We start from the raw sequence: 9,218 nt of genomic DNA, 5'->3' as shown, positions 1-9,218 counted from the left end.
ATCATGGTAACCTCATCAGCTAGAATACCCCTAGAGGGGAAAAGCCCATTCCCTGCCCCACTGAACCAGCCAGTCTCTGCCCTGGGGATGGATGGGAGCCAACGCCCCCTAGAGGAGAAAGGCCACGTGCCACATTCGACAATGCCCCACACCTTTGCCTAGGTCCCAGCTCCACCCATGATCCCCCTGCCCCCCTGCCCCCAGCAGCCCTGGCATCCCCCAGGAAACAGAAAAGGATCCACCCAATGCAGAACTTTTATTAGAAAACCATCATCAACAAGAACACAGGAACAGGCAGAGTGGGAGGACCCCAAGTTGCACCCCTTGCCCCAGCTCAGCACCCCAACCCTGCCCCCAGACCCTGCACGTGGGGAGCATGTGACAGCAATGGGCACAGCACCTACTCTCTGGTCTCCCAAGTCAGATGGCACCCCTCACCCTCAGGTGGGCCCAGCTCAGGGCCAGAACCCCCTAAAAGGAAAAGCCCTGTGCCCCATTCCCAGCTCCCCCCCGCAGCCAGCCAGTCCCACCCCGGCAGCACCCCCTAGAGACCTCACCAGAGGGGAAGTGTTTTCAGATTAACCCCTCGCTGCCTGGATTCGCCATTACAAACTGAGTGGCAGGGAGGAGGGGGTGTCTCTCGCAGGATCTACACGGAACAAACGGGCCAGAAGGCTCCTGGTTCTGATCCAGCCAAGGACCCTTCTCTCTGGGGTGGCTCCGGCCCCTCTCCCCAGCCCCATGGGTTGGGGGGGGTACAGTTGGGGGTCCCTCTTGGAAAAGCCGCTCACATGGGACACACAGAAAAGGCCAAGAGGAAACCACCATTCTGAGAGGTGGGCACCTCAGGGAAGCCACCGATCTGGGGGTGGACACCAGGAGCACCAAGACCAGTCACAGATCCGGGGGGGGGGGACACCAGGGGCAGTCACCGATCCATGCTGCTCTCCTCAGGGGGTGTCTGAAAGCAGACACGCTGGAGCTGCTCGCAGAACTCCAGCTCCTCCTAGGGGGACACAAGGCGCAGGGGTGAGCGGGGCCAGCCTCCCCGCCCCACACACGGCTTGGGGGGCAGCAGAGAGGCTGCTGCTGCAGCTGGGCTGCCCCACGGCCAGCGCGGTGGGAAAGTTCCCAAGCTAAGTGGGGTTCAGGTGAGTCGTAGCGTGGATGAAAGACCCAGCGGGGTGTTGCGGGGCGGGGGCTCAGCAGGGGGCGCTCTCCCCAGGGAGTCAGTGCTGGCGCGAGCACTACGGGGAACTGTGCCGCAGACTAAGCAGGAGGCCCAGTCCTGGCACTGCTGCTAGGAAGTTCACCACAGTCCAGCTGATGTCCCGCTTGGGCAGGAACCTGGGGTAGGTGGGAGCAGGGGCAGTAGGGAGCGAGGACCGCTCTGACTCCCACATACCCATCAGGGTGGAGCAAGGACAGAGATTTTCTAACAGCCGGGCTGCCTGGGCACCAGCTCACCCACAAATGCCTGGAGATGCTCGTGGAGGGGACGGAGTAGATCTGGGATCATTACTGGATAGCATATGGCATGCAGTGACCAAGTACCAGGCAGACGGGAGCAGAGGGCAGTGCCAGGTGGGACACAGCATGCAGCCAGAGGGGATGGAGGGTGGTGCCCCATAGCGCCAGGCCGGGGGGGAACGCGCAGCTAGTGGGGACAGGCAGAGGGCAGCGCCCCCAGTGCCAGGCGGAGGAGATGAGGCACGGCTGGAGGGTGGTGCCTCTGGATGACACACGGGTGGCTCTGTCCCGAAAGAGCTGCCACCTCCCCCAACCCCGATCCCTACCTGGAACTCCTCCTGCTGCTGCAGCAGCTGGCAGCGCTCCCTCAGCAGCTCCTCCAGTGCCAGCTGCGGCTCCCGGCACTCCCGCACCCCCTGGGGAAAATCCGTCACAAGGCTGCGGGGGGTGGGGGTGGGGAAACAGATGGAGGGTTATTCTCAGCACAGCCCCATTACTCCCACTGACTACCAGACCCTCTCCCCCAGCTCTACACACTAGGCCCCACGCCCCTCCAAGTGCTGGGAAGGGAACCCAGAAGCCCTGGACCCCCTGTGCCCATCTCACCTGCAGAGGGCCCCCAGGACGTGTTCATGGAAGGGGCTGTGCTCAGAGCGGATCAGAGCCACCAGCTGCTGCACCATCCCCATGGAGCACAGGGTCTCTGGAGAGGGAGAGCAGCGAGTCAGGGGGCTGGAGCACGGCCGGGCTGGGGGAGGGGGACAGGACACAGAGGATGATGATCCCCCCAGTGCCAGGTTGGGGTGGGAGAGGCAGGGCCAGGTGGGGGGCACAGGGCCGTGCTTGGCTGGGCAGATGGGGGGCATAGGGCCATGCCTGGCCGGGCAGACGGGGCAGGGACGGGTTGGGGCAGAGGGCCGGGCGGGAGGCAGAGGGCTGTGCCCAGCTGGGCAGACGGGGCAGGGACGGGTTGGGGCAGAGGGCCGTGCCCAGATGGGGTAGGGCTGGGCGAGAGGCAGAGGGCCGTGCCCGGCTGGGCAGACGAGACAGGGCCGGGCGGGAGGCAGTGGGCCGTGCCCAGCCGGGCAGACGAGGCAGGGCCGGGCGGGGAAAGAGGGCCGTGCCCGGCCGGGCAGACAGGCCAAGGCTGGGAAGGGAAAGAAGGTGGCACCCAGCCGGGCAGACGGGGTAGGGCCGGGTGCGGGCAGAGGGCAGAGCCCCCCAGCCTCCCGGAGGCCCCTCACCTTTGTGCTCCGGGTGGTCCAGCAGCAGGTTCTGCAGCAGGAAGGCGGATTTGACCTTGAGCTTCTCCACAGGGCTCTGCATGGCGCGCATCAGCACCGAGAAGCCGTCCAGCCGCAGGAACTGCTGCAGACCGCCCTCCTGGGCGCGCACCAGGCCTGGCGCCGGGGAGAGGGGCAGAGAAAGCCTCAGCAGGGGCAACGCACACAGCTCCTCTCCGCGCTGCAATGCCGTCCTCGGCCTCTGGGGGCAGAGGAGAGCAAAATCCTCCCCCCCCCCCACTCCCCCAGCTACCACGGGGCCAGTAATCTCTAGGGCTGTGGAGCTCGTGCCCCCTAGAGGGGACAGGCCCCATGCCCCATCCCCACCCCTGCCCTAGGGTTGGGCAGAAGCCAGCACCCCCTAGAGGGGACAGGCCCCATGCCCCATCCCTACCTCTCACCCTGCAGCCAGACAGGAGCCAGCAACCCCTCCAGGGGACAGGCCTCGTGCCCCATTCTGCCCCCCCGGCGCCCCCTGCAGGACTCACAGGAGATGGCGAAGAGCGCCTTGACACGCACCACGTCCGCCCCGTCGTGGTCCAGCAGGCGCAGCAGCTTACGCATGCAGCCCAGCGCCAGGGCCTGCTCTTGCACCTTGGGCACATTCTGGGCACAGGTGCCCACGAGGTGAGCGGCGCGCCAGCGCAGCTCCGGGACGGGGTGCTCCAGGTAGCGATGAGCCAGCAGCCGCATCCCATCCAGCTTGCAGAAATCTGGGAGGGGAGGGGGGCACCCGTGACAGCAGGGGCCCCGGAGACCATACGGTGCCCATGGGGGTTCTCAGGCAGCTCCGGCTGGGCACTCCCTAGAGTCACCCGCTCATGGACTCACTTACATGGTTCACCCCCTGTGATCCAGCCCCCATTCAGGGGGCCCTAGCTCAGAGATCAGGCCTCCTTCGGGGGCAGCCCTGGTGCCCTGACAATCCACACCCCAGAACCCTGACTTCCATTTCTCCCAAAACATCACCCTCCACTTCCCAGTCCACCCACTGTTCCCACTCCCCCCCCCCAGAACTCCCAGGATTCATCCCCCATCCCGGCTCCCTCCTGCGTGCTCCCCAAAACTTCCTGCTCCGCTCCATGTGCCCCCCAGAATCCCCCCTGCACCAAGTGCCCCACCCCGTACCTGCGGCGTTGTCCAGGTTCTCGCACAGCTCAGCCAGCAGCTCCAGCGCACTGGCCTGGCGGGAGGGGTCCCCCTCGGCTGGCTCCGAAGTCTCCCCGCCTTCCCCCCCAGGGGTCATGGCCTCCAGCACCCGCAGACACTCCTTCATCTGCTCCACCTCCTCCAGCTGCCCCCTGAATGCCTGGGCCATGGCCTCCTGCAGCCACTGCCGCCGCTGGGGAGCGGGGAAGAGAGAGGGTCAGTGTCCATCCCCGCCTCAACCCTCCCAGAGCCAGGAGAGAACCCAGGCATCCTGGCTCCCATCCCCCCCTGCTCTAACCACCAGGCCCCACTCCCCTCCCAAAGGCAGGCTAGGATCCAGGAGTGCTGCTGGCCACAGAGTGCAGCCCCGCACCTCGTCAGACATGGGCTCCAGCTGGCTGGGCTCGGCATTGCCAGCGGTGATGGCCATCTGCAGCAGCCCCTGCAGGTTCTGCGGATGCTCCCGCGGCGGCTGATTCCCCCCAGCGCCCCCTTCAGCCATGGCTGGAGCGGTGCGAGGCCGGAGACCAGGCGCCTCAGCTACGTCCCCTGCAGAGAAAGGCACAGACAACAGGAGGCAGGTATTGAGCTGGGGAGAGAACCCAGGAGTCCTGGCTCCCAACCCCACCCTTCTCTAACTGCTGGGCCCCACTCCCCTCCCAGACAGGAGAGAACCCAGGAGTCCTGGCTCCCAACCCCCTCCCCCCACTCTAACTGCTAGGCCCCCCTCCCCTCCCAGAGCAGGAGAGAACCCAGGAGTCCTGGCTCCCAACCCCCTCTGCTCTAACTGCTAGGCCCCACTCCCCTCCCAGAGCAGGAGAGAACCCAGGAGTCCTGGCTCCCAACCCCCTCTGCTCTAACTGCTAGGCCCCACTCTCCTCCCAAGGCAGGAGAGAACTCAGGAGTCCTGGCTCCCAGCCCCCCCTGCCCCGCTCTAATCACTAGACCCCCCTTCCATCCCAGAGCCGGGGAGAGAACCCAGGAGTCCTGGCTCCCACCCACTCTAACTCACAGACCCCCCTTGCATCAGCTAGGTCCAGGGGGGTCCAGGCGTTACCAGATACTGTGTCCGCGCTGGGCACTCGGCCTGTAGGGTGTCGCTGGCGTCCGACTCCCCCCGCTGGCACCAGAGGGTCTGCTGGGGGCAGGGAGGGAACCCAGATCAGCACGGGAGGGGGACCGGCCAGGCTGTGGGGCGCAGGGTACCGAGGGAGGCGGGGAACGGTGCCCCCCAGTGTCTCTCCTGCCCCCATTAAACAGCCCCCCAACACCCGTCACCCCTCTGCCCCTCCCCTAGCCGCCCCACCCCATCACCCCTCTGCCCCTCCAGCCGCCCCACTCCGTCACCCCTCTGCCCCTCCCCCAGCCGCCCCACCCCGTCACCCCTCTGCCCGTCCAGCCGCCCCACCCCATCACCCTCTGCCCCTCCCCTAGCCGCCCCACCTCATCACCCCTCTGCCCCTCCCCCAGCCGCCCCACCCCATCACCCCTCTGCCCCTCCAGCCCCCCAACACCCGTCACCCTCTGCCCCTCCCCCAGCCCCCCAACACCCGTCACCCTCTGCCCCTCCCCTAGCCGCCCCACCCCATCACCCCTCTGCCCCTCCAGCCCCCCAACACCCGTCACCCTCTGCCCCTCCCCCAGCCCCCCAACACCCGTCACCCTCTGCCCCCCCAGCCCCCCAACACCCGTCACCCTCTGCCCCTCCCCTAGCCGCCCCACCTCATCACCCCTCTGCCCCTCCCCCAGCCGCCCCACCCCATCACCCCTCTGCCCCTCCCCCAGCCCCCCAACACCCGTCACCCTCTGCCCCCCCAGCCCCCCAACACCCGTCACCCTCTGCCCCTCCCCCAGCCAACCCACCCCGTCACCCCTCTGCCCCTCCAGCCCCCCAACACCCGTCACCCTCTGCCCCTCCCCCAGCCCCCCAACACCCGTCACCCTCTGCCCCTCCCCCAGCCGCCCCACCTCATCACCCCTCTGCCCCTCCCCCAGCCCCCCAACACCCGTCACCCTCTGCCCCTCCCCCAGCCCCCGTCACCCCTCTGCCATGTGCCCCTCCCCCTAGTGCCCCCCTCTTCTGCCCCGCACCCCCCGAGATCCCCCCCCCGTCTTCTGCCCCGGCCCCGCTCACCCCCTACCGCGCCGCGCGCTCCCCACTCCCCGCTCTGGGCGCCGCCATCTTGGCCGGACCTGGGGGGAGGGGCAGGGGGCGGGGCAGCGAGGATGGGGCGGGGCGACCCCTGCTGGCGGGAGCGGAGCATTGGGGGCAGGGCGGGGTTGGGGGGATCCGGGGGGGAATTGCTGGCGGGGAGATCCGGGGGGCTGAAGGGCTCTAGGTGGGATTGTTGGGGGGCGCTGGAGGGGCTAGGTGTTGGGGGGGCTGGGGGGGCTAGGTGGTGGTACGGGCTGGGGGGGCTAGGTGGGATTGTTGGGGGGCGCTGGGGGGGCTAGATGGTGGTGGGGCTGGGGGGGCTAGGTGGGATTGCTGGGGGGCGCTGGATGGGCTAGGTGGTGGTGGGGCTGGGCGGCTAGGTGGGATTGTTGGGGGGCGCTGGAGGGGCTAGATGGTGGTGGGGCTGGGGGGGCTAGGTGGGATTGCTGGGGGGCGCTGGATGGGCTAGGTGGTGGTGGGGCTGGGCGGCTAGGTGGGATTGTTGGGGGGCGCTGGAGGGGCTAGGTGGGATTGCTGGGGGGCGCTGGGGGGGCTAGGTGGTGGTACGGGCTGGGGGGGCTAGGTGGGATTGCTGGGGGGCGCTGGAGGGGCTAGATGGTGGTGGAGCTGGGGGGGCTAGGTGGGATTGCTGGGGGTGCTGGAGGGGCTAGGTTGTGGTGGGGCTGGGGGGGCTAGGTGGGATTGCTGGGGGGGGCTGGAGGGGCTAGGTGGGATTGCTGGGGGTGCTGGAGGGGCTAGGTGGTGGTGGGGCTGGTGGGGCTAGGTGGGATTGCTGGGGGGCGCTGGGGGGTCTAGGTGGTGGTAGGGGCTGGGGGGGCTAGGTGGGATTGCTGGGGGGCTCTGGGGGGGCTAGGTTGTGGGGGGCTGGGGGGGCTAGGTGGGATTGCTGGGAAGCGGGTTGTTGGGATCCGGGGAGTCTGGGTGGAGGAGGTTGGAGGATCTGGGAGGGGCTGGGGGGATCCAGGTGGGATTGCTGGGGGGGAGATCTGGGGGGCTGGATGGGGCTAGGTGGGATTGCTGGGGGGGAATTGGTGGGGGCCCTCCAGGGGGGTGGATGACAAAGTGGGATTTTCTTGTTATACGTGGATGGGTCCTGTGCCTGCCTCAGTTCCCCCCCCCCAGATGCCGCATTGCTGCCCAGGTGGTTGCGGAGGGCGGGGGTTACAGCCGTGTGGCATGGGGGTCACAGGGCCCGCGGAGGTGGAATGAATGGAGCATGAAAGGCCACGACCCAGATCAACTGGAGGGTCCGGAGAGCCAATGGGGCACCTCAGGGACTCGGCCATTCACCCCAAACGAGGGGACTCTCCAGCTCTGGGCAGAGCCCAGGGCTCAGTCTTGGAGGCGGGCAGGCCGCAAGGCCTGGCTCTGGTGGGAAAGGGCGGGTCTGCCACGCCAGTGACTTCCTCCAAGGGACTGTTTAAAAGCTGGGCTGTGGCCCCGATCCTGGGCAGGGGGATCCAGGAGGGGGTGACGGGGGGCAGGGGGACTGGAGAGGCTGCGGGGGCGATCCAGGAGCAGGCTGCCGGTGGGGGGGGGGAGGATAGCACAGGGGGAACTGGAGAGGCTGCGGGGGCGATCCAGGAGCAGGCTGCCGGTGGGGGGGGGAGGATAGCACAGGGGGAACTGGAGAGGCTGTGAGGGAATCCAGTGGGGTGGGAGTGAGCAGCAGGGGCCTACCACAGGGGGTTGGGCAGGGGGCTGCGTGGAGGGAGTATTTGGCAGGGGATCCAGGGGAGGTCTGCAAGGAGGAGGGTTAGGGGGGCTGTGGCGGACCTAGGGTGGGGGGCAAGGCAGTGACATCCCCCACCAGCCCCAGTGGAATGAACCCCCCCACCCATCACTGGGATTTCAGCCTTACATTTGAAAGACCCCGAGAAGGAGCCAACCACGGGCTGAGGGCCATTGAATGGGTCCTGCCCCACCGTGTGGGGGCAACATCAGGAAAGGTCACATCCCTTTCCGAGCACCAGCCCCCGCCCGCCCAACGCCTCCCGACCCATGCCAGCTCCACCAGAACCAGCGCTGGCCCCGGCCCAGGTATTGGAAACAATGCGGGATCATGACAGCAATCCCCAGTGCCGGCTTGAAGACCAAGTGGCACAGAGATTAGGGACCCAGATCTGGATAAAGCCACAGGCTGAGGGCCCCAGAAGTGGGTCCCGGGACGGCTCCCAAATCTCGGCTTCCTGTTAAAAAAGGAAAAAGGTTTCTAGCCTGCACGGCTCGGGACAACAGTTTGGAAACGGGACCGAAGGGGAACTGAAGCTGCCTGGGTCTGCGGAGAGCCTGAGCCGGCCACTCGCAGGGGTGTGAACTGCCCAGAGCACGATCAAGGGGGGGACATCAGAGCTTGTGTGTCAGCACTTAGCCCGTCTCTGACGCTTTGAGATCGGGAACAGAGCTAATGGGGAAGGTGCAGATCCTCCCCCATTCACCCTCCTGTGGGCTGGCACAGGCGGGGGGGGGGGGGAATGGGGCACAGGGCGCTGCAGTTAAAGAGTACCTTGACCAGTGGGCGTCTCATCGGCAGAGGGTCTCGTGGGTAGTGGGGGAGATCGGGAGGGCGGATTTTCTCCCCTTTGAACTGTGGGGGGGGGTCGGATGTGGGGCAGGGGGCGCTGAGCAGCTGAGGCCAGACTGTGGGAGTCACATGCACACAGAGTGCAGGGTCCAGCCCCTCCAGCAGGGGGCGGCAGACACGGGACATGCAGACACACACATAGACACACTGACATTCACTGTCTTTGTCACACTCTATAACACACAGATGACACACCCTGTGTCTCTTTGTCACAGCCTGTCTCTCTCACACAGTTGCACACACAGAATCACAATCCTACAGTCACACAATATCACAGTAATCACAGACACCATTACATACACTGCAATCACACTGTCACAGCCACAATTATACAACTACACAGCCAAACTATCACAGCCACAGTTACACAACAATCACACCATCACAGCCACGATCACACAGGTACAGTCAGTCACAGACACAATTACACACCTGGCAATAACAGCTGCAATCACACAATTATCCAGCCATACAATCACGCTCAATTACACACACAACCATCACACAGTTACACTTATACAATCACAAACACAGACACACAACAATCAGTCATAGC

The 9,218-nt window shown here is 66.2% G+C and overlaps 2 protein-coding genes across 6 annotated transcripts in view; one reads left to right on the top strand and one right to left on the bottom strand.

Moving 5' to 3' along the window:
- Positions 1 to 237: 237 nt before the first annotated feature.
- Positions 238 to 8,682, bottom strand: HSPBP1 (HSPA (Hsp70) binding protein 1). Of its 5 annotated transcripts, none has more exons than XM_030544904.1 (9): positions 8,585 to 8,682; positions 4,960 to 5,040; positions 4,276 to 4,451; positions 3,882 to 4,095; positions 3,242 to 3,466; positions 2,715 to 2,870; positions 2,077 to 2,173; positions 1,797 to 1,908; positions 238 to 1,006 (listed from the first exon to the last, which is right to left on the bottom strand). In XM_030544904.1, exons 3-9 carry the CDS (start codon positions 4,402 to 4,404, stop codon positions 929 to 931), a joined length of 1,011 nt encoding a protein of 336 aa, XP_030400764.1. In that variant the 5' UTR covers positions 4,405 to 4,451; positions 4,960 to 5,040; positions 8,585 to 8,682; the 3' UTR covers positions 238 to 928. The 5 variants fall into 5 exon arrangements, with proteins under 5 accessions (XP_030400764.1, XP_030400760.1, XP_030400761.1 ...); XM_030544900.1 differs by lacking the exon at positions 8,585 to 8,682 and adding an exon at positions 6,037 to 6,111; XM_030544901.1 differs by lacking the exon at positions 8,585 to 8,682 and adding an exon at positions 6,037 to 6,111 and having other exon boundaries at positions 4,960 to 5,037.
- The window catches only part of BRSK1 (BR serine/threonine kinase 1), a 30,215-nt gene continuing 28,887 nt past the window's right edge, over positions 7,891 to 9,218 (top strand). Inside the window, exon 1 of the mRNA XM_030544794.1 lies at positions 7,891 to 8,118. Within this exon, the coding sequence (XP_030400654.1) occupies positions 7,902 to 8,118 (217 nt within the window). The 5' untranslated portion in view covers positions 7,891 to 7,901. The remainder of the gene's footprint in view (positions 8,119 to 9,218) is intronic.

Source organism: Gopherus evgoodei, unplaced genomic scaffold (assembly GCF_007399415.2).
Source record: "Gopherus evgoodei ecotype Sinaloan lineage unplaced genomic scaffold, rGopEvg1_v1.p scaffold_35_arrow_ctg1, whole genome shotgun sequence".
NCBI classification, from domain to species: domain Eukaryota; kingdom Metazoa; phylum Chordata; order Testudines; family Testudinidae; genus Gopherus; species Gopherus evgoodei.
This window is presented reverse-complemented; position numbering and strand designations above follow the sequence as displayed.

Coding starts and splice junctions, on each gene's coding strand:
- HSPBP1 (XM_030544904.1), bottom strand. CDS start 4,404: ATGGCTGAAGGGGGCGCTGGGGGGAATCAGCCGCCGCGGGAGCATCCG. Junction 4,096..4,275: donor TGGAGCCCATGTCTGACGAG/GTGCGGGGCTGC, acceptor CCCGCTCCCCAG/CGGCGGCAGTGGCTGCAGGA. Junction 1,909..2,076: donor GTCCTGGGGGCCCTCTGCAG/GTGAGATGGGCA, acceptor CACCCCCCGCAG/CCTTGTGACGGATTTTCCCC.